This window comes from Schistocerca serialis, chromosome 11, assembly GCF_023864345.2.
Source record: "Schistocerca serialis cubense isolate TAMUIC-IGC-003099 chromosome 11, iqSchSeri2.2, whole genome shotgun sequence".
Lineage (NCBI taxonomy): Eukaryota > Metazoa > Arthropoda > Insecta > Orthoptera > Acrididae > Schistocerca > Schistocerca serialis.
Genome location: NC_064648.1, coordinates 104,095,845 through 104,120,384, shown reverse-complemented (window position 1 = coordinate 104,120,384; position 24,540 = coordinate 104,095,845). Strand labels below are relative to the sequence as shown.

Here is a 24,540-nt window from a genome sequence, read left to right as displayed (position 1 = left end):
CGCCCCACGTGTTGAGCAATTCGGCGGTACGTCCACCCGGCCTCCCGCATGCCCACTATACGCCCTCACTCAAAGTCCGTCAACTGCACATACGGTTCACGTCCACGCTGTCGCGGCATGCTACCAGTGTTAAAGACTGCGATGGAGCTCCGTATGCCACGGCAAACTGGCTGACACTGACGGCGGCGGTGCACAAATGCTGCGCAGCTAGCGCCATTCGACGGCCAACACCGCGGTTCCTGGTGTGTCCGCTGTGCCGTGCGTGTGATCATTGCTTATACAGCCCTCTCGCAGTGTCCGGAGCAAGTATGGTGGGTCTGACACACCGGTGTCAATGTGTTCTTTTTTCCATTTCCATGAGTGTATTTATGCACAACCGATGCAAAAGAGTTACATGTTTTGCACCTGTTACTGTCCTTCAAATTAGTCACCAGCGTTGTGTAGAACCCGTTGCCAGCGATGTGGAAGGTGTAGTATACCATTAGCAGAGCCTGCTCTGTTGATGGTGCGAATGGAGTGGTCTACTGCCGGTCGAATCTCTGGAATAGTTGCGAAGCGAATGCCACGAAGTGGTTCCTTCATCTTCGGAATCAAATCAAAGTGACCAGGACTTATGTCCGGGCAGTATGGCGGTTGCGGGCTCCTTCGCTGTTAACAATTAGGGGTACTTCGTACAGTCCCCGTCTGAGTGGAGCGGTCTCACAATCAGTTGGCTGTAGGCGGTGGTAAGGAATGTCGTGAAAGCCGGAAAATCTGTTGTAGGCTCCTGTTATTTGAGAGTGACGACTCGTGTTACTTAGCAGACTGTAACTGCAGCGTTACAGCTATTCGGGGAACATACGATTGGAGGTTGTTCTTCGATTCTCCTGAGCTACAAGTGAACTGATCATAAGATTCCACACGATAAGTGCATGGTGTAGTGTGAATATTGCCACTTATTTCATTTTGTAATTAATCAAAGAATGAGACCATCTGCGCTGCAGAGAGAGGCATAAATTAAATTCTAGAACAGATCTGACTCGAAGATTCATTCTAACCGTAGACCTTATATGGCTCTAACGTTGCTACTGTGCAATTTATACTCGTTGCACAGAGCACATAGCAAATCACTATGAAATACTTTACAGTAAGTAAAAACTTGTTGGCTACTTACGCTTATCAAATAATGAAGCCTGTATTTTTCAGTTCTCGTTGAAGTTTCGAATGTTGTTCCTAGGAATGTATTTCAGGCGTTTCATTCGAAAGAAAGGTTGTCTCTTGTTACTGAACAGTGTTTACTTGATAATACTTTGACATACCTACCTTCATCTTACTTTAGCTGCAGTTTTACTTCAGTTGTTATATAATGCAAAGAGGGTGCAAATGAGTGACTGTAGGATTAATTTTTTGTATCCTTTATTGAAGAAAAGAATAAATGTGTAGTGAAACTATTTGAATTTTACTCCACAGACATTTGCTGGACTCTAGTCTGGGAGGCTGTGTCCTTGTCCCCACTGCCCTCAAATAGTTTCGCTGCTTCTCGTAGTGCAGCTGCCGTGACGTCGTGGTTCCAGCGTTCGGCCCTCTCCTGCGGTGTCAGCCCCTCCTGACCGATGGCACTCAGGTCAGCACCGAACCTCACCAGTAGCAGTGCCGTTTTTGTGTAGCCCCAGGTTGCGGCCAAGTGGAGAGGGGTGTCGTCATTCTCGTCCTTGGCGTCGACCACACTCTCCAGCAGAACCGCCAACGCCCCCAAACTCCCATTCTTTGCTGCCCAGTGTACTGGCGTCTGGCCTTCGTGGTCCATCGCCTGCACATCCGCCCCGTTCTCCAGTAGATACTTCACCACCTCCAACTGTCCGTACCTCGCCGCCCAGTGCAGTGGTGTCCGCCCTTCCCTGTCTCTCGCCCCCACATCCGCTCCGTACCTCAGCAGACACTGCACCACGTTCAAGTATCCGTCGATTGATGCAGGGTGAAGGGCTGTCCAGCCATACTTCTCTTCCTTCGCCTCCACGTTCGCCCCCAACTTCAGCAGCCTCTCCACCTCTTCCACTATCCCGTCATCTGCCATCTTGATCATCCAGCTGTTCATTTGAGAAAACTCCCTACACAAAACAGACACATTCTCATACTTTACTATAAACACACACATACATTATCAAGAAAACTATCAGATGCGAAACAGACAAGAATTCATGAAACGCAACTGTCCAGTTCTAAATTACCAATATAAAACATTCTGCCTTATATCTTTTAGAATTCTGTGTCGCTTGAAGTACACATATATCATTGCATCCCTGTATGAAAATCCACACCTATTTCCCATTAAAAATCCGTGTTCTCAATCACTCAAGAAATTCTGTTGACACGTTTTCTCAGAGTCATACTTGACATTCACTTCCTTTCACCTTCAGATCTAAGAACTGACCTGCACTGAAACAGGTTCTTAATACCTCTATTACAGGTCCTTTGTGTGCAGCAAACGTTTCTCAAACTAGCAAAGACACTAAACACATACAGCTGAGTATTTAAAACAGTTCCCTGACATCTTCATAGTTAATTTCGCAACTCAACCACACCAAATACAGGAACTTATTGTTTGACATGATGCACAGATACGTCTGCATAACACACTCAATCACATACACACATGCATCCACACACACACACACACACACACACACACACACACACACAATCCACTTGCAAGTAAATTCTTGTGCCTGCCATGTATCTGAAGGCGACTTCAAAACCAGTGGACTTACAGACTAAAGTAATGTCTCATGTAGGTTACAATAACAAAACTTCTTGTAAGTAAACCTTGGCTTTTCCAATACGCTGTATACGTAACACTACTGATGTGTGCACTGAGAAACAAACAATTCTGTTTTCATTGGTTCACCACAGTGAACCTAGCACACAAAGTATATTGATGTACTGCAAACTGTGTTACTTGTGGGGAGAAGTAAAACTCAGCAACACCCATACAAAAGAAAAGCAAGAACATTCTGAGAAAAATAACGCCACAGCTGTATCTAGAGAATGTCTCTATTGTGTCACCCGACTAGTTTCGACGGCACGTTACCGCCATCCTCAGGGCCTACCACTGCCAAGAGGGTATTTGATTTCCTTGGCGCATTTGCTGTGGGATCCTTATTGCCAGAAGATATGGGCTGGCTTTTATCATGTTACTCGACAACGTCCTTTCCTCGGTCGTAATAATCCAGTTATTCCTGAGCTATGATTTTCTTACAGGAAACGTTCACTTCTGTCACTTTGACACACACTATGTGATCAAAAGTATCCGGACACCAAAAAAAAAAACAACAAAGAATTGGGCTCTCCGCTGAACTCACGGACTTCGAACGTGGTCAGGTGATTGGGTGTCACTTGTCTCATACGTCTGTACGCGAGATTTTCACACTCCTAAACATGCTGAGGTCCACTGTTTCCGATGTGAAAGTGAAGTGGAAACGTGAAGGGACATATACAACACAAAAGCGTACAGGCCGACCTCGTCTATTGACTGACATACCGCTGACAGGTGAAGAAGGTCGTAACGTGTAATAGGCACACATCTATGCAGACCATCACACAGGAATTCCAGACTGCATCAGGATCCACTGCAAGTACTATGACAGTTAGACGCGAGGGGAGAAAACGTGGATTTCATGGTGGAGTGGCTGCTCATAAGCCACACATCACGCCGGTAAATGCCAAACGACGCCTCGCTTGGTGTAAGAAGCGTAAACATTGGACGATTAAACAGTGGAAAAACGTTGTTTGGAGTGACGAATCACGGTACACAATGTGGCGATCCGAAGGCAGGGTGTTACGAATTCCCGGTCAACGTCATCTACTAGCGTCGATACCTCTCCTCAGTGCAGCATTCCGTGAAGAATGGGCTGCCATTCCTCGAGAATTCTTCCAGCACCTTATAGAACGTACGCTTGCGAGAGTGGAATCTGTCATCAAGGCTAAGGGTGGGCCAACACCATACTGAATTCCAGCATTACCGGTGGAGGGCGCCACGAAGTTGTAAGTCATTTTCAGCCAGGTGTCCGGATACTTTTGATCACATAGTGTATCTTTTTTGGATTTCTATTAAACTTCCTTCTTGCTGATCACCAAGATGACTTAATCTGCATATTCGTCACATACCATCTTCATGTCGAGAAGCCAGAGTTCTCGAAATGTTTCGGGAGTTGTCTCCACGTAAGTTGCATGTAATGTTGTGGAAGAAGAAATCCCTGTTGACTTGGACTTCTCAATAATGGTGTAAGTTTTCCACAGACATTGATTCTGGTGTCCTCACTCAATAATAGTGTAAGTTTTCCACAGACATTGATCCTGGTGTCCTCAGCCATTAGAATATAACAGAGGATGCCCATTCGTTAAATGCCATTTTGCTCACACACGTAATTAAAAACTGTGTTTAATTCAGTTACACACTTTGTACTGGTAATAAACATTAGGCGTACGGCTAACTGTGATTTTCAGACTGACGTGACATGGAGAATACACGTGCCTGTACATTCTGTGAACTGCTCTGAGGTGCTCCTACCTGTAGCCATAGTGTGTGGCAGGGGGCTAGAATCTTTCTCAGCTGCGTTTTTAGCCAGGGGACGTTCGAGAACATTTCTCCACGGCATCGACACGTCGCTTGACGCCAGTCCTTCTCTCTCCGACAGTTGCTGGCTTCCCCTGGAATGTTGCTCCTGGTTTCCCCCGGCGCCCCTCTCGGACCCCGAGAGGCCATTGGGCCTCAAACTGCCCCTGGTGTTAGACTGCTGTTTACTATGCGCTCTAAAATTTTGTAATCCGCCTTGAGTAATGTTGTCATTCCATAGTCTAGCAGTAATGTAAATTCGTAAGGCACGATTGGCTGGGAGCCCCACAGCAAGAACTTTCAGCCTCCCTCGGACAAATCTCCACTATAGCTGCTCAAACGATTCCAAAGGTTGTCCACCTGTGGCTGGCGGCTGTGGCCGAGCGGTTCTAGACGCTTCAGTCTGGAACCGCGCCAACACTATGGTCACAAGTTCGAATCCTGCCTTGCGCATGGATGTGTGTGATGTCCTTAGGTTAGTTAGGTTTAAGTAGTTCTAAGTTCTAGGGGACTGATGACCTCAGATGTTAAGTCCCATAGCGCTCAGGGCCATTTGAACCATTTTTGTCCACCTGTGCCTGCTGCTTTATTTGTTGCATATGATTGCAAGTACCTTCTTCCGCAGACCTGCCTCTTACGATAGCACCTTCTTCCTGGTGCTCTGTACTTGTCCCTGGATTCAGATGCTTGTTGTTGTTGTTGTTGTTGTTATCTTCATTTCGAGGAATGCTTTTATGCAGCTCTCCATGCTATCCTATCCTGTGCGAGACTCTTTGTCTCCGAATAACTACTGCAACCTACATCCTTCTGAATCTGCTTAATGTAGTCATCTCTTGGCCTCCATCTACGTTTTTCACCCCACCTTTCCCCCTACATTTCCCTCCAGTACTAAATTGGTGATCCCTTGGTGTCTAAGAAAGTGTCCAATGAACCGGTCCCTCCTTTCATTCAAGGTGTGACACAAATTTCTTGTCTCCTCAATTCTATTAAATACTTCCTCATTAGTTATGTCAGTACCCATCTAATCTTCAGCATTCTTCTGTAGCACCACATTTAGAAAGCTGCTATTCTCTTTTTGTCTAAACTGTTTATCGTTCATGTGTCACTTCCACACATGGCTACACTCCAAATACTTTCAGAAAGGACATCCTGACACTTAAATCTGTACTCGATGTTAACAAATTGCTGTTGTTCAGAAACGCTTTCCTGTACTGGAAGACAGAGTCTGGAATACATCCAGCAAATTATTGAGGACAAGTTCTATGTGCTATTCTGAGATGAAGGGTTTGGCACAGGAGAGAATTTCGTGGTGGGTCGCACCAAATCATTCAGACGAGTGATGACTCCAACACACGGGTCTGTAATTCTGTCCTGAACACTGGCAAACACATGGTGGGGGCAGGGCGTGCTGGACGCAAGAGTTCGTCTACAGAGGCTGATATTCGCGCTCCTATTTGGTGCCTTATGCTTACGAGATGTTGAGGTTTAATGTCCTCCACTGCGATCGATAGAACTATTACAAGGTTGCCCTCGTGAGTCAGCACCTGATGGGATGTTTGTGAAAGCTTGCAGCTATGTAGAGACGCTTGCGCACTCAAGGCTTACGCAGTACTCTTCCCTACATCTAAAAGTTTCGCCGCAGCCTGAGACACCAGAAATGAAAAATTGTAATCACGCTGCTGCCCTCTGTGAACCGTGCTGCAGTGTTCCTGGTGCAGGTTATAAGCGACACACCCACTACTTATGTTCATCTTCTCTTTATCAAGCTTGATGGTTTTTGAAGGTTGCTCACAGTCAGCAGTAGCAGTAACAACAAACAACTTTAATGTGTATTTTGTGTAAACAGGTTTACAGTGATCTGTACATGTTGGAGAACGAGTCCTCAGCACTAATCTGCCTGATTACAAACAGCCACTGTGTCGCATTCAGTGCTGGGCAGCCCACTCCAGTGACGAAATTATCCAATGTTCGCAGTAGCAGTGACAACAAGGAACTTTAATGTGTATTTTACGTAAACAGGTTTACAGTGATCTGTACATGTTGGAAAACGAGTCCTCAGCACTAATCTGACTGATTACAAACAGCCACTGTGTCTGATTCTGTGCTGGGCAGCCCACCCCAGTGACGAAATTATCCAATGTTCGCAGTAGCAGTGACAACAAACAACTTTATTTCGTGTAAACAGGTTTACAGTGATCTGTCCATGTTGGAGAACGAGTCCACAGCACTAATCTGCCTGATTACAAACAGCCACTGTGTCTCATTCTGTGCTGGGCAGCCCACCCCAGTGACGAAATTATCCAATGTTCGCAGTAGCAGTGACAACAAAGAACTTTAATGTGTATTTTGTGTAAACAGGTTTACAGTGATCTGTACATGTTGGAGAACGAGTCCTCAGCACTAATCTGCCTGATTACAAACAGCCACTGTGTCTGATTCTGTGCTGGGCAGCCCACCCCAGTGACGAAATTATCCAATGTTCGCAGTAGCAGTGACAACAAGCAACTTTAATGTGTATTTTGTGTAAACAGGTATACAGTGATCAGTACATGTTGAAGAACGAGTCCTCAGCACTAATCTGCCTGATTACAAACAGCCACTGTGTCTGATTCTGTGCTGGGCAGCCCACCCCAGTGACGAAATTATCCAATGTTCGCAGCAGCAGTGACAACAAGCAACGTTAACGTGTATTTTGTGTAAACAGGCTTACAGTGATCTGTACATGTTGGAGAACGAGTCCTCAGCACTAATCTGCCTGATTACAAACAGCCACTGTGTCTCATTCTGTGCTGGGCAGCCCACCCCAGTGACGAAATTATCCAATGTTCGCAGTAGCAGTGACAACAAGCAACTTTAATGTGTATTTTGTGTAAACAGGCTTACAGAATCTGTGCATGTTGGAAAACGACCCTTCAGCACTAATCTGCCTGATTACAAACAGCCACTGTGTCTGATTCTGTGCTGGGCAGCCCACCTCAGTGACGAAATTATCCAATGTTCGCAGCAGCAGTGACAACAAGCAACTTTAATGTGTATTTTGAGTAAACAGGCTTACAGTGATCTGTTCAAAAATGGCTCTGAGCACTATGGGACTCAACTGCTGTGGTCATAAGTCCCCTAGAACTTAGAACTACTTAAACCTAACTAACCTAAGGACATAACACACATCCATGCCCGAGGCAGGATTCGAACCTGCGACCGTAGCGGTCGTGCGGTTCCAGACTGTAGCGCCTTTAACCGCTCGCCCACTCCGGCCGGCCTACAGTGATCTGTACATGTTGGAGAACGAGTCCTCAGCACTAATCTGCCTGATTACAAACAGCCACTGTATCTGATTCTGTGCTGGGCAGCCCACCAGAGTGACAAAATTATCCAATGTTCACAGTAGCAGTGACAACAAGCAACTTTAATGTGTATTTTGTGTAAACAGGTTTACAGTGATCTGTACATGTTGGAGAACGAGTCCTCAGCACTAATCAGCCTGATTACAAACAGCCACTGTGTCTCATTCTGTGCTGGGCAGACCTCCCCAGTGACGAAATTATCCAATGTTCGCAGTAGCAGTGACAACAAACAACTTTAATGTGTATTTTGTGTAAACAGGTTTACAGTAATCTGTACATGTTGGAGAACGAGTCCTCAGCACTAATCTGCCTGATTACAAACAGCCACTGTGTCTGATTCTGTGCTGGGCAGCCCACCCCAGTGACGAAATTATCCAATGTTCGCAGTAGCAGTGACAACAAGCGACTTTAATGTGTATTTTGTGTAAACAGGTTTACAATGATCTGTACATGTTGGAGAACGAGTCCTCAGCAATAATCTGCCTGATTACATACAGCCACTGTTTCTGATTCTGTGCTGGGCAGCCCACCCCAGTGACGAAATTATCCTATGTGCGCAGTACCAGTGACAACAAGCAACCTTAATGTGTATTTTGTGTAAACAGGTTTACAGTGATCTGTACATGTTGGAGAACGAGTCCTCAGCACTAATCTGCCTGATTACAAACAGCCACTGTGTCTGATTCTGTGCTGGGCAGCCCACCCCAGTGCTGAAATTATCCAATGTTCGCAGTAGCAGTGACAACAAGCAACTTTAATGTGTATCTTGTGTAAACAGGTTTACAGTGATCTGTACATGTTGGAGAAAGAGTCCTCAGCAGTAATCTGCCGGATTACAAACAGCCACTGTGTCTCATTCTGTGCTGGGCAGCCTACCCCAGTGACGAAGTTATCCAACGTTCGCAGTAGCAGTGACAACAAGCAACTTTAATGTGTATTTCGTGTAAACAGGTTTACAGTGATCTGTACATGTTGGAGAACGAGTCCTCAGCACTAATCTGCCTGATTACAAACAGCCACTGTGTCTGATTCTGTGCTGGGCAGCCCACCCCAGTGACGAAATTATCCAATGTTCGCAGTAGCAGTGACAACAAGCAACTTTAATGTGTATTTTGTGTAAACAGGTTTACAATGATCTGTACATGTTGGAGAACGAGTCCTCAGCAATAATCTGCCTGATTACAAACAGCCACTGTTTCTGATTCTGTGCTGGGCAGCCCACCCCAGTGACGAAATTATCCTATGTGCGCAGTACCAGTGACAACAAGCAACCTTAATGTGTATTTTGTGTAAACAGGATTACAGTGATCTGTACATGTTGGAGAACGAGTCCTCAGCACCAATCTGCCTGATTACAAACAGCCACTGTGTCTGATTCTGTGCTGGGCAGCCCACCCCAGTGATGAAATTATCCAATGTTCGCAGTAGCAGTGACAACAAGCAACTTTAATGTGTATCTTGTGTAAACAGGTTTACAGTAATCTGTACATGTTGGAGAACGAGTCCTCAGCACTAATCTGCCTGATTGCAAACAGCCACTGTGTCTCATTCTGTGCTGGGCAGCCCACCCCAGTGACGAAATTATCCAATGTTCGCAGTAGCAGTGACAACAAGCAACTTTAATGTGTATTTTGTGTAAACAAGTTTACAGTGATCTGTACATGTTGGAGATCGAGTCCTCAGCACTAATCTGCCTGATTACAAACAGCCACTGTGTCTGATTCTGTGCTGGGCAGCTCACCCCAGTGACGAAATTATCCAATGTTCGCAGTAGCAGTGACAACAAGCAACTTTAATGTGTATTTTGTGTAAACCGGCTTACAGTGATCTGTACATGTTGGAGAAAGAGTCCTCAACACTAATCTGCCTGATTGCAAACAGCCACTGTGTCTGGTTCTGTGCTGGGCAGCCCACCCCAGTGACGAATTTATCCAATGTTCGCAGTAGCAGTGACAACAAGCAACTTTAATGTGTATTTTGTGCAAACAGGTTTACAGTGATCTGTACATGTTGGAGAACGAGTCCTCAGCACTAATCTGCCTGATTACAAACAGCCACTGTGTCTGATTCCGTGCTGGGCAGCCCACCCCAGTGACGAAATTATCCAATGTTCGCAGTAGCAGTGACAACAAGCAACTTTAATGTGTATCTTGTGTAAACAGGTTTACAGTGATCTGTACATGTTGGAGAAAGAGTCTTCAGCACTAATCTGCCTGATTACAAACAGCCACTGTGTCTCATTCTGTGCTGGGCAGCCCACCCCAGTGACGAAATTATCCAATGTTCGCAGTAGCAGTGACAACAAGCAACTTTAATGTGTATTTTGTGCAAACAGGTTTACAGTGATCTGTACATGTTGGAGAACGAGTCCTCAGCACTAATCTGCCTGATTACAAACAGCCACTGTGTCTGATTCCTTGCTGGGCAGCCCACCCCAGTGACGAAATTATCCAATGTTCGCAGTAGCAGTGACAACAAACAACTTTAATGTGTATCTTGTGTAAACAGGTTTACAGTGATCTGTACATGTTGGAGAATGAGTCTTCAGCACTAATCTGCCTGATTACAAACAGCCACTGTGTCTCATTCTGTGCTGGGCAGCCCACCCCAGTGACGAAATTATCCTATGTGCGCAGTACCAGTGACAACAAGCAACCTTAATGTGTATTTTGTGTAAACAGGTTTACAGTGATCTGTACATGTTGGAGAACGAGTCCTCAGCACCAATCTGCCTGATTACAAACAGCCACTGTGTCTGATTCTGTGCTGGGCAGCCCACCCCAGTGATGAAATTATCCAATGTTCGCAGTAGCAGTGACAACAAGCAACTTTAATGTGTATTTTGTGAAAACAGGTTTACAGTGGTCTGTACATGTTGGAGAACGTGTCCTCAGCACTAATCTGCCTGATTACAAACAGCCACTGTGTCTGATTCTGTGCTGGGCAGCCCACCCCAGTGACGAAATTATCCAATGTTCGCAGTAGCAGTGACAACAAGCAACCGTAATGTGTATCTTGTGTAAACAGGTTTACAGTGATCTGTACATGTTGGAGAAAGAGTCCTCAGCACTAATCTGCCTGATTACAAACAGCCACTGTGTCTCATTCTGTGCTGTTCAGCCTACCCCAGTGACGAAGTTATCCAATGTTCGCAGTAGCAGTGACAACAAGCAACTCTAATGTGTATTTCGTGTAAACAGGTTTACAGTGATCTGTACATGTTGGAGAACGAGTCCTCAGCACTAATCTGCCTGATCACAAACAGCCACTGTGTCTGATTCTGTGCTGGGCAGCCCACCCCAGTGACGAAATTATCCAATGTTCGCAGTAGCAGTGACAACAAGCAACTTTAATGTGTATTTTGTGTAAACCGGCTTACAGTGATCTGTACTTGTTGGAGAACGAGTCCTCAGCACTAATCTGCCTGATTACAAACAGCCACTGTGTCTCATTCCGTGCTGGGCAGCCCACCCCTGTGACGAAATTATCCAATGTTCGCAGTAGCAGTGACAACAAACAACTTTAATGTGTATATTCTGTAAACAGGCCTACAGTGATCTGTACATGTTGGAGAACGAGTCCTCAGCACTAATCTGCCTGATTACACACAGCCACTGTGTCTGATTCTGTGCTGGGCAGCCCACCCCAGTGACGAAATTATCCAATGTTCGCAGTAGCAGTGACAACAAGCAACTTCAATGTGTATTTTGTGTAAACCGGCTTACAGTGATCTGTACATGTTGGAGAAAGAGTCCTCAGCACTAATCTGCCTGATTGCAAACAGCCACTGTGTCTCATTCTGTGCTCGGCAGCCCACCCCAGTGACGAAATTATCCAATGTTCGCAGTAGCAGTGACAACAAGCAACTTTAATGTGTATTTTGTGTAAACAGGTTTACAATGATCTGTACATGTTGGAGAACGAGTCCGCAGCAATAATCTGCCTGATTACAAACAGCCACTGTTTCTGATTCTGTGCTGGGCAGCCCACCCCAGTGACGAAATTATCCTATGTGCGCAGTACCAGTGACAACAAGCAACCTTAATGTGTATTTTGTGTAAACAGGTTTACAGTGATCTGTACATGTTGGAGAACGAGTCCTCAGCACCAATCTGCCTGATTACAAACAGCCACTGTGTCTGATTCTGTGCTGGGCAGCCCACCCCAGTGATGAAATTATCCAATGTTCGCAGTAGCAGTGACAACAAGCAACTTTAATGTGTATCTTGTGTAAACAGGTTTACAGTAATCTGTACATGTTGGAGAACGAGTCCTCAGCACTAATCTGCCTGATTACAAACAGCCACTGTGTCTGATTCCGTGCTGGGCAGCCCACCCCAGTGACGAAATTATCCAATGTTCGCAGTAGCAGTGACAACAAACAACTTTAATGTGTATCTTGTGTAAACAGGTTTACAGTGATCTGTACATGTTGGAGAATGAGTCTTCAGCACTAATCTGCCTGATTACAAACAGCCACTGTGTCTCATTCTGTGCTGGGCAGCCCACCCCAGTGACGAAATTATCCTATGTGCGCAGTACCAGTGACAACAAGCAACCTTAATGTGTATTTTGTGTAAACAGGTTTACAGTGATCTGTACATGTTGGAGAACGAGTCCTCAGCACCAATCTGCCTGATTACAAACAGCCACTGTGTCTGATTCTGTGCTGGGCAGCCCACCCCAGTGATGAAATTATCCAATCTTCGCAGTAGCAGTGACAACAAGCAACTATAATGTGTATTTTGTGAAAACAGGTTTACAGTGGTCTGTACATGTTGGAGAACGTGTCCTCAGCACTAATCTGCCTGATTACAAACAGCCACTGTGTCTGACTCTGTGCTGGGCAGCTCACCCCAGTGACGAAATTATCCAATGTTCGCAGTAGCAGTGACAACAAGCAACTTTAATGTGTATCTTGTGTAAACAGGTTTACAGTGATCTGTACATGTTGGAGAAAGAGTCCTCAGCACTAATCTGCCTGATCACAAACAGCCACTGTGTCTGATTCTGTGCTGGGCAGCCCACCCCAGTGACGAAATTATCCAATGTTCGCAGTAGCAGTGACAACAAGCACCTTTAATGTGTATTTTGTGTAAACCGGCTTACAGTGATCTGTACATGTTGGAGAACGAGTCCTCAGCACTAATCTGCCTGATTACAAGCAGCCACTGTGTCTCATTCCGTGCTGGGCAGCCCACCCCAGTGACGAAATTATCCAATGTTCGCAGTAGCAGTGACAACAAGCAACTTTAATGTGTATTTTGTGTAAACAAGTTTACAGTGATCTGTACATGTTGGAGATCGAGTCCTCAGCACTAATCTGCCTGATTACAAACAGCCACTGTGTCTGACTCTGTGCTGGGCAGCTCACCCCAGTGACGAAATTATCCAATGTTCGCAGTAGCAGTGACAACAAACAACTTTAATGTGTATTTTCTGTAAACAGGCCTACAGTGATCTGTACATGTTGGAGAACGAGTCCTCAGCACTAATCTGCCTGATTACACACAGCCACTGTGTCTGATTCTGTGCTGGGCAGCCCACCCCAGTGACGAAATTATCCAATGTTCGCAGTAGCAGTGACAACAAGCAACTTTAATGTGTATTTTGTGCAAACAGGTTTACAGTGATCTGTACATGTTGGAGAACGAGTCCTCAGCACTAATCTGCCTGATTACAGACAGCCACTGTGTCTCATTCTTTGCTGGGCAGCCCACCCCAGTGACGAAGTTATCCAATGTTCGCAGTAGCAGTGACAACAAGCAACTTTAATGTGTATTTCGTGTAAACAGGTTTACAGTGATCTGTACATGTTGGAGATCGAGTCCTCAGCACTAATCTGCCTGATTACAAACAGCCACTGTGTCTGATTCTGTGCTGGGCAGCCCACCCCAGTGACGAAATTATCCAATGTTCGCAGTAGCAGTGACAACAAACAACTTTAATGTTTATTTTCTGTAAACAGGCCTACAGTGATCTGTACATGTTGGAGAACGAGTCCTCAGCACTAATTTGCCTGATTACAAACAGCCACTGTGTCTGATTCTGTGCTGGGCAGCCCACCCCAGTGACGAAATTATCCAATGTTCGCAGTAGCAGTGACAACAAGCAACTTTAATGTGTATTTTGTGCAAACAGGTTTACAGTGATCTGTACATGTTGGAGAAAGGGTCCTCAGCACTAATCTGCCTGATGACAAACAGCCACTGTGTCTGATTCTGTGCTGGGCAGCCCACCCCAGTGACGAAATTATCCAATGTTCGCAGTAGCAGTGACAACAAGCAACTTTAATGTGTATTTTGTGTAAACAGGTTTACAGTGATCTGTATGTGTTGGAGAACGAGTCCTCAGCACTAATCTGCCTGATTACAAACAGCCACTGTGTCTGACTCTGTGCTGGGCAGCCCACCCCAGTGACGAAATCATCCAATGTTCGCAGTAGCAGTGACAACAAACAACTTTAATGTGTATTTCCTGTAAACAGGCCTACAGTGATCTGTACATGTTGGAGAACGAGTCCTCAGCACTAATCTGCCTGATTACAAACAGCCACTGTGTCTGATTCTGTGCTGGGCAGCCCACCCCAGTGACGAAATTATCCAATGTTCGCAGTAGCAGTGACAACAAGCAACTTTAATGTGTATCTTGTGTAAACAGTTTTACAGTGATCTGTACATGTTGGAGAAAAAGTGCTCAGAACTAATCTGCCTGATTACAAACAGCCACTGTGTCTCATTCTGTGCTGGGCAGCCCACCCCAGTGACGAAATTATCCAATGTTCGCAGTAGCAGTGACAACAAGCAACTTTAATGTGTACTTTGTGAAAACAGGTTTACAGTGATCTGTACATGTTGGAGAAAGAGGCCTCAGCACTAATCTGCCTGATTACAAACAGCCACTGTGTCTCATTCTGTGCTGGGCATCCCACAACAATGACGAAATTATCCAATGTTCGCAATAGCAGTGACAACAAGCAACTTTAATGTGTATTTCGTCTAAACAGGTTTACACTGATCTGTACATGTTGGAGAACGAGTCCTCAGCACTAATTTGCCTGATTACAAACAGCCACTGTGTCTGACTCTGTGTGGGCAGCCCACCCCAGTGACGAAATTATCCAATGTTTGCAGTAGCAGTGACAACAAACAACTTTAATGTGTATTTTGTGTAAACAGGTTTACAGTGATCTGTACATGTTGGAGAACGAGTCCTCAGCACTAATCTGCCTGATTACAAACAGCCACTGTGTCTCATTCTGTGCTGGGCAGCCCACCCCAGTGACGAAATTATCCAATGTTCGCAGTAGCAGTGACAACAAGCAACTTTAATGTGTATTTTGTGTAAACACGTTTACAGTGATCAGTACACTTTGGAGAACGAGTCCTCAGCACTAATCTGCCTGATTACAAACAGCCACTGTGTCTGATTCTGTGCTGGGCAGCCCACCCCAGTTGCGAAATTATCCAATGTTCGCAGTAGCAGTGACAACAAGCAACTTTAATGTGTATCTTGTGTAAACAGTTTTACAGTGATCTGTGCATGTTGGAGAAAGAGTCCTCAGCACTAATCTGCCTGATTACAAACAGCCACTGTGTCTGATTCTGTGCTGGGCAGCCCACCCCACTGACGAAATTATCCAATGTTCGCAGTAGCAGTGACAACAAGCAACTGTAATGTGTATTTTGTGAAAACAAGTTCACAGTGATCTGTACATGTTGGAGAACGAGTCCTCAGCACTAATCTGCCTGATTACAAACAGCCACTGTGTCTCATTCTGTGCTGGGCAGCCCACCCCAGTGACAAGTTATCGAATGTTCGCAGTAGCAGTGACAACAAGCAACTTTAATGTGTATTTTGTGTAAACAGGTTTACAGTGATCTGTACATGTTGGAGAACGGGTCCTCAGCACTAATCTGCCTGATTACAAACAGCCACTGTGTCTCATTCTGTGCTGGCAGCCCACCCCAGTGACGAAATTATCCAATGTTCGCAGTAGCAGTGACAACAAGCAACTTTAATGTGTATTTAGTGTAAACAGTTTTACAGTGATCTGTACATCTTGGAGAACGAGTCCTCAGCACTAATCTGCCTGATTACAAACAGCCACTGTGTCTCATTCTGTGCTGGGCAGCCCACCCCAGTGACGAAATTATCCAATGTTCGCAGTAGCAGTGACAACAAGCAACTTTAATGTGTATTTTGTGTAAACAGGTTTACAGTGATCTGTACATGTTGGAGAACAAGTCCTCAGCACTAATCTGCCTGATTACAAACAGCCACTGTGTCTGATTCTGTGCTGGGCAGCCCACCCCAGTGACGAAATTATCCAATGTTCGCAGTAGCAGTGACAACAAGCAACTTTAATGTGTATCTTGTGTAAACAGGTTTACAGTGATCTGTACATGTTGGAGAAAGAGTCCTCAGCACTAATCTGCCTGATTACAAACAGCCACTGTGTCTCATTCTGTGCTGGGCAGCCCACCCCAGTGACGAAATTATCCAATGTTCGCAGTAGCAGTGACAACAAGCAACTTTAATGTGTATTTAGTGTAAACAGTTTTACAGTGATCTGTACATCTTGGAGAACGAGTCCTCAGCACTAATCTGCCTGATTACAAACAGCCACTGTGTCTCATTTTGTGCTGGGCATCCCACCCCAGTGACGAAATTATCCAATGTTCGCAGTAGCAGTGACAACAAGCAACTTTAATGTGTATTTTGTGTAAACAAGTTTACAGTGATCTGTACATGTAGGAGAACGAGTCCTCAGCACTAATCTGCCCGATTACAAAAAGCCACTGTGTCTGATTCCGTGCTGGGCAGCCCACCCCAGTGACGAAATTATCTAATGTTCGCAGTAACAGTGACAACAAGCAACTTTAATGTGTATTTTGTGTAAACAGGCTAACAGTGATCTGTACATGTTGGAGAACGAGTCCTCAGCACTAATCTGCCTGATTACAAACAGCCACTGTGTCTGATTCTGTGCTGGGCAGCCCACCCCAGTGACGAAATTATCCAATTTTCGCAGTAGCAGTGACAACAAGCAACTTTAATGTGTATCTTGTGTAAACAGGTTTACAGTGATCTGTACATGTTGGAGAAAGAGTCCTCAGCACTAATCTGCCTGATTACAAACAGCCACTGTGTCTCATTCTGTGCTGGCAGCCCACCCCAGTGACGAAATTATCCAATGTTCGCAGTAGCAGTGACAACAAGCAACTTTAATGTGTATTTAGTGTAAACAGTTTTACAGTGATCTGTACATCTTGGAGAACGAGTCCTCAGCACTAATCTGCCTGATTACAAACAGCCACTGTGTCTCATTCTGTGCTGGGCAGCCCACCCCAGTGACGAAATTATCCAATGTTCGCAGTAGCAGTGACAACAAGCAACTTTAATGTGTATTTTGTGTAAACAGGTTTACAGTGATCTGTACATGTTGGAGAACAAGTCCTCAGCACTAATCTGCCTGATTACAAACAGCCACTGTGTCTGATTCTGTGCTGGGCAGCCCACCCCAGTGACGAAATTATCCAATGTTCGCAGTAGCAGTGACAACAAGCAACTTTAATGTGTATCTTGTGTAAACAGGTTTACAGTGATCTGTACATGTTGGAGAAAGAGTCCTCAGCACTAATCTGCCTGATTACAAACAGCCACTGTGTCTCATTCTGTGCTGGGCAGCCCACCCCAGTGACGAAATTATCCAATGTTCGCAGTAGCAGTGACAACAAGCAACTTTAATGTGTATTTAGTGTAAACAGTTTTACAGTGATCTGTACATCTTGGAGAACGAGTCCTCAGCACTAATCTGCCTGATTACAAACAGCCACTGTGTCTCATTTTGTGCTGGGCATCCCACCCCAGTGACGAAATTATCCAATGTTCGCAGTAGCAGTGACAACAAGCAACTTTAATGTGTATTTTGTGTAAACAAGTTTACAGTGATCTGTACATGTAGGAGAACGAGTCCTCAGCACTAATCTGCCCGATTACAAAAAGCCACTGTGTCTGATTCCGTGCTGGGCAGCCCACCCCAGTGACGAAATTATCTAATGTTCGCAGTAACAGTGACAACAAGCAACTTTAATGTGTATTTTGTGTAAACAGGCTAACAGTGATCTGTACATGTTGGAGAACGAGTCCTCAGCACTAATCTGCCTGATTACAAACAGCCACTGTGTCTGATTCTGTGCTGGGCAGCCCACCCCAGTGACGAAATTATCCAATGTTCGCAGTAGCAGTGACAACAAACAACTTTAATGTGTATTTTGTGTAAACAGGTTTACAGTGATCTGTATATGTTGGAGAGCGAGTCCTCAGCACTAATCTGCCTGATTACAAACAGCCACTGTGTCTCATTCTGTGCTGGGCAGCCCACCCCAGTGACGAAATTATCCAATGTTCGCAGTAGCAGTGACAACAAGCAACTTTAATGTGTATTTTGTGTAAACAAGTTTACAGTGATCTGTACATGTTGGAGAACGAGTCCTCAGCACTAATCTGCCTGATTACAAACAGCCACTGTGTCTGACTCTGTGTGGGCAGCCCACCCCAGTGACGAAATTATCCAATGTTTGCAGTAGCAGTGACAACAAACAACTTTAATGTGTATCTTGTGTAAACAGGTTTACAGTGATCTGTTCATGTTGGAGAACAAGTCCTCAGCACTAATCTGCCTGATTACAAACAGCCACTGTGTCTGATTCTGTGCTGGGCAGCCCACCCCAGTGACGAAATTATCCAATTTTCGCAGTAGCAGTGACAACAAGCAACTTTAATGTGTATCTTGTGTAAACAGGTTTACAGTGATCTGTACATGTTGGAGAAAGAGTCCTCAGCACTAATCTGCCTGATTACAAACAGCCACTGTGTCTCATTCTGTGCTGGCAGCCCACCCCAGTGACGAAATTATCCAATGTTCGCAGTAGCAGTGACAACAAGCAACTTTAATGTGTATTTAGTGTAAACAGTTTTACAGTGATCTGTACATCTTGGAGAACGAGTCCTCAGCACTAATCTGCCTGATTACAAACAGCCACTGTGTCTCATTCTGTGCTGGGCAGCCCACCCCAGTGACGAAATTATCCAATGTTCGCAGTAGCAGTGACAACAAGCAACTTTAATGTGTATTTTGTGTAAACAGGTTTACAGTGATCTGTACATGTTGGAGAACAAGTCCTCAGCACTAATCTGCCTGATTACAAACAGCCACTGTGTCTGATTCTGTGCTGGGCAGCCCACCCCAGTGACGAAATTATCCAATGTTCGCAGTAGCAGTGACAACAAGCAACTTTAATGTGTATCTTGTGTAAACAGGTTTACAGTGATCTGTACATGTTGGAGAAAGAGTCCTCAGCACTAATCTGCCTGATTACAAACAGCCACTGTGTCTCATTCTGTGCTGGGCAGCCCACCCCAGTGACGAAATTATCCAATGTTCGCAGTAGCAGTGACAACAAGCAACTTTAATGTGTATTTAGTGTAAACAGTTTTACAGTGATCTGTACATCTTGGAGAACGAGTCCTCAGCACTAATCTGCCTGATTACAAACAGCCACTGTGTCTCATTTTGTGCTGGGCATCCCACCCCAGTGACGAAATTATCCAATGTTCGCAGTAGCAGTGACAACAAGCAACTTTAATGTGTATTTTGTGTAAACAAGTTTACAGTGATCTGTACATGTAGGAGAACGAGTCCTCAGCACTAATCTGCCCGATTACAAAAAGCCACTGTGTCTGATTCCGTGCTGGGCAGCCCACCCCAGTGACGAAATTATCTAATGTTCGCAGTAACAGTGACAACAAGCAACTTTAATGTGTATTTTGTGTAAACAGGCTAACAGTGATCTGTACATGTTGGAGAACGAGTCCTCAGCACTAATCTGCCTGATTACAAACAGCCACTGTGTCTGATTCTGTGCTGGGCAGCCCACCCCAGTGACGAAATTATCCAATGTTTGCAGTAGCAGTGACAACAAACAACTTTAATGTGTATCTTGTGTAAACAGGTTTACAGTGATCTGTTCATGTTGGAGAACAAGTCCTCAGCACTAATCTGCCTGATTACAAACAGCCACTGTGTCTGATTCTGTGCTGGGCAGCCCACCCCAGTGACGAAATTATCCAATTTTCGCAGTAGCAGTGACAACAAGCAACTTTAATGTGTATCTTGTGTAAACAGGTTTACAGTGATCTGTACATGTTGGAGAAAGAGTCCTCAGCACTAATCTGCCTGATTACAAACAGCCACTGTGTCTCATTCTGTGCTGGCAGCCCACCCCAGTGACGAAATTATCCAATGTTCGCAGTAGCAGTGACAACAAGCAACTTTAATGTGTATTTAGTGTAAACAGTTTTACAGTGATCTGTACATCTTGGAGAACGAGTCCTCAGCACTAATCTGCCTGATTACAAACAGCCACTGTGTCTCATTCTGTGCTGGGCAGCCCACCCCAGTGACGAAATTATCCAATGTTCGCAGTAGCAGTGACAACAAGCAACTTTAATGTGTATTTTGTGTAAACAGGTTTACAGTGATCTGTACATGTTGGAGAACAAGTCCTCAGCACTAATCTGCCTGATTACAAACAGCCACTGTGTCTGATTCTGTGCTGGGCAGCCCACCCCAGTGACGAAATTATCCAATTTTCGCAGTAGCAGTGACAACAAGCAACTTTAATGTGTATCTTGTGTAAACAGGTTTACAGTGATCTGTACATGTTGGAGAAAGAGTCCTCAGCACTAATCTGCCTGATTACAAACAGCCACTGTGTCTCATTCTGTGCTGGCAGCCCACCCCAGTGACGAAATTATCCAATGTTCGCAGTAGCAGTGACAACAAGCAACTTTAATGTGTATTTAGTGTAAACAGTTTTACAGTGATCTGTACATCTTGGAGAACGAGTCCTCAGCACTAATCTGCCTGATTACAAACAGCCACTGTGTCTCATTCTGTGCTGGGCAGCCCACCCCAGTGACGAAATTATCCAATGTTCGCAGTAGCAGTGACAACAAGCAACTTTAATGTGTATTTTGTGTAAACAGGTTTACAGTGATCTGTACATGTTGGAGAACAAGTCCTCAGCACTAATCTGCCTGATTACAAACAGCCACTGTGTCTGATTCTGTGCTGGGCAGCCCACCCCAGTGACGAAATTATCCAATGTTCGCAGTAGCAGTGACAACAAGCAACTTTAATGTGTATCTTGTGTAAACAGGTTTACAGTGATCTGTACATGTTGGAGAACAAGTCCTCAGCACTAATCTGCCTGATTACAAACAGCCACTGTGTCTGATTCCGTGCTGGGCAGCCCACCCCAGTGACGAAATTATCTAATGTTCGCAGTAACAGTGACAACAAGCAACTTTAATGTGTATTTAGTGTAAACAGTTTTACAGTGATCTGTACATCTTGGAGAACGAGTCCTCAGCACTAATCTGCCTGATTACAAACAGCCACTGTGTCTCATTCTGTGCTGGGCAGCCCACCCCAGTGACGAAATTATCCAATGTTCGCAGTAGCAGTGACAACAAGCAACTTTAATGTGTATTTTGTGTAAACAGGTTTACAGTGATCTGTACATGTTGGAGAACAAGTCCTCAGCACTAATCTGCCTGATTACAAACAGCCACTGTGTCTGATTCCGTGCTGGGCAGCCCACCCCAGTGACGAAATTATCTAATGTTCGCAGTAACAGTGACAACAAGCAACTTTAATGTGTATTTTGTGTAAACAGGCTAACAGTGATCTGTACATGTTGGAGAACGAGTCCTCAGCACTAATCTGCCTGATTACAAACAGCCACTGTGTCTGATTCCGTGCTGGGCAGCCCACCCCAGTGACGAAATTATCCAATGTTTGCAGTAGCAGTGACAACAAACAACTTTAATGTGTATCTTGTGTAAACAGGTTTACAGTGATCTGTTCATGTTGGAGAACAAGTCCTCAGCACTAATCTGCCTGATTACAAACAGCCACTGTGTCTGATTCTGTGCTGGGCAGCCCACCCCAGTGACGAAATTATCCAATTTTCGCAGTAGCAGTGACAACAAGCAACTTTAATGTGTATCTTGTGTAAACAGGTTTACAGTGATCTGTACATGTTGGAGAAAGAGTCCTCAGCACTAATCTGCCTGATTACAAACAGCCACTGTGTCTCATTCTGTGCTGGCAGCCCACCCCAGTGACGAAATTATCCAATGTTCGCAGTAGCAGTGACAACAAGCAACTTTAATGTGTATTTAGTGTAAACAGTTTTACAGTGATCTGTACATCTTGGAGAACGAGTCCTCAGCACTAATCTGCCTGATTACAAACAGCCACTGTGTCTCATTCTGTGCTGGGCAGCCCACCCCAGTGACGAAATTATCCAATGTTCGCAGTAGCAGTGACAACAAGCAACTTTAATGTGTATTTTGTGTAAACAGGTTTACAGTGATCTGTACATGTTGGAGAACGAGTCCTCAGCACTGATTACAAACAGCCACTGTGTCTGACTCTGTGCTGGGCAGCCCACCCCAGTGACGAAATTATCCAATGTTTGCAGTAGCAGTGACAACAAACAACTTTAATGTGTATCTTGTGTAAACAGGTTTACAGTGATCTGTTCATGTTGGAGAACAAGTCCTCAGCACTAATCTGCCTGATTACAAACAGCCACTGTGTCTGATTCTGTGCTGGGCAGCCCACCCCAGTGACGAAATTATCCAATTTTCGCAGTAGCAGTGACAACAAGCAACTTTAATGTGTATCTTGTGTAAACAGGTTTACAGTGATCTGTACATGTTGGAGAAAGAGTCCTCAGCACTAATCTGCCTGATTACAAACAGCCACTGTGTCTCATTCTGTGCTGGCAGCCCACCCCAGTGACGAAATTATCCAATGTTCGCAGTAGCAGTGACAACAAGCAACTTTAATGTGTATTTAGTGTAAACAGTTTTACAGTGATCTGTACATCTTGGAGAACGAGTCCTCAGCACTAATCTGCCTGATTACAAACAGCCACTGTGTCTCATTCTGTGCTGGGCAGCCCACCCCAGTGACGAAATTATCCAATGTTCGCAGTAGCAGTGACAACAAGCAACTTTAATGTGTATTTTGTGTAAACAGGTTTACAGTGATCTGTACATGTTGGAGAACAAGTCCTCAGCACTAATCTGCCTGATTACAAACAGCCACTGTGTCTGATTCTGTGCTGGGCAGCCCACCCCAGTGACGAAATTATCCAATGTTCGCAGTAGCAGTGACAACAAGCAACTTTAATGTGTATCTTGTGTAAACAGGTTTACAGTGATCTGTACATGTTGGAGAAAGAGTCCTCAGCACTAATCTGCCTGATTACAAACAGCCACTGTGTCTCATTCTGTGCTGGGCAGCCCACCCCAGTGACGAAATTATCCAATGTTCGCAGTAGCAGTGACAACAAGCAACTTTAATGTGTATTTAGTGTAAACAGTTTTACAGTGATCTGTACATCTTGGAGAACGAGTCCTCAGCACTAATCTGCCTGATTACAAACAGCCACTGTGTCTCATTTTGTGCTGGGCATCCCACCCCAGTGACGAAATTATCCAATGTTCGCAGTAGCAGTGACAACAAGCAACTTTAATGTGTATTTTGTGTAAACAAGTTTACAGTGATCTGTACATGTAGGAGAACGAGTCCTCAGCACTAATCTGCCCGATTACAAAAAGCCACTGTGTCTGATTCCGTGCTGGGCAGCCCACCCCAGTGACGAAATTATCTAATGTTCGCAGTAACAGTGACAACAAGCAACTTTAATGTGTATTTTGTGTAAACAGGCTAACAGTGATCTGTACATGTTGGAGAACGAGTCCTCAGCACTAATCTGCCTGATTACAAACAGCCACTGTGTCTGATTCTGTGCTGGGCAGCCCACCCCAGTGACGAAATTATCCAATGTTCGCAGTAGCAGTGACAACAAACAACTTTAATGTGTATTTTGTGTAAACAGGTTTACAGTGATCTGTATATGTTGGAGAGCGAGTCCTCAGCACTAATCTGCCTGATTACAAACAGCCACTGTGTCTCATTCTGTGCTGGGCAGCCCACCCCAGTGACGAAATTATCCAATGTTCGCAGTAGCAGTGACAACAAGCAACTTTAATGTGTATTTTGTGTAAACAAGTTTACAGTGATCTGTACATGTTGGAGAACGAGTCCTCAGCACTAATCTGCCTGATTACAAACAGCCACTGTGTCTGACTCTGTGTGGGCAGCCCACCCCAGTGACGAAATTATCCAATGTTTGCAGTAGCAGTGACAACAAACAACTTTAATGTGTATTTTGTGTAAACAGGTTTACAGTGATCTGTACATGTTGGAGAACGAGTCCTCAGCACTAATCTGCCTGATTACAAACAGCCACTGTGTCTGATTCCGTGCTGGGCAGCCCACCCCAGTGACGAAATTATGCAATTTTCGCAGTAGCAGTGACAACAAGCAACTTTAATGTGTATCTTGTGTAAACAGGTTTACAGTGATCTGTACATGTTGGAGAAAGAGTCCTCAGCACTAATCTGCCTGATTACAAACAGCCACTGTGTCTCATTCTGTGCTGGGCAGCCCACCCCAGT

General features: G+C 44.9%; 1 protein-coding gene across 2 annotated transcripts in view; it reads right to left on the bottom strand.

The window, feature by feature from the left end:
• Window positions 1-1,378: 1,378 nt before the first annotated feature.
• LOC126426739 (serine/threonine-protein phosphatase 6 regulatory ankyrin repeat subunit B-like) overlaps window positions 1,379-24,540 on the bottom strand; it is a 107,786-nt gene continuing 84,624 nt past the window's right edge. The window contains exon 3 of one of the 2 annotated variants that reach the window (XM_050088708.1): window positions 1,379-2,087. In XM_050088708.1, coding sequence (XP_049944665.1) covers window positions 1,439-2,087 — 649 coding nt within the window. In that variant the 3' untranslated portion in view covers window positions 1,379-1,438. The remainder of the gene's footprint in view (window positions 2,088-24,540) is intronic. The other variant, XM_050088709.1, reaches the window with a different exon arrangement.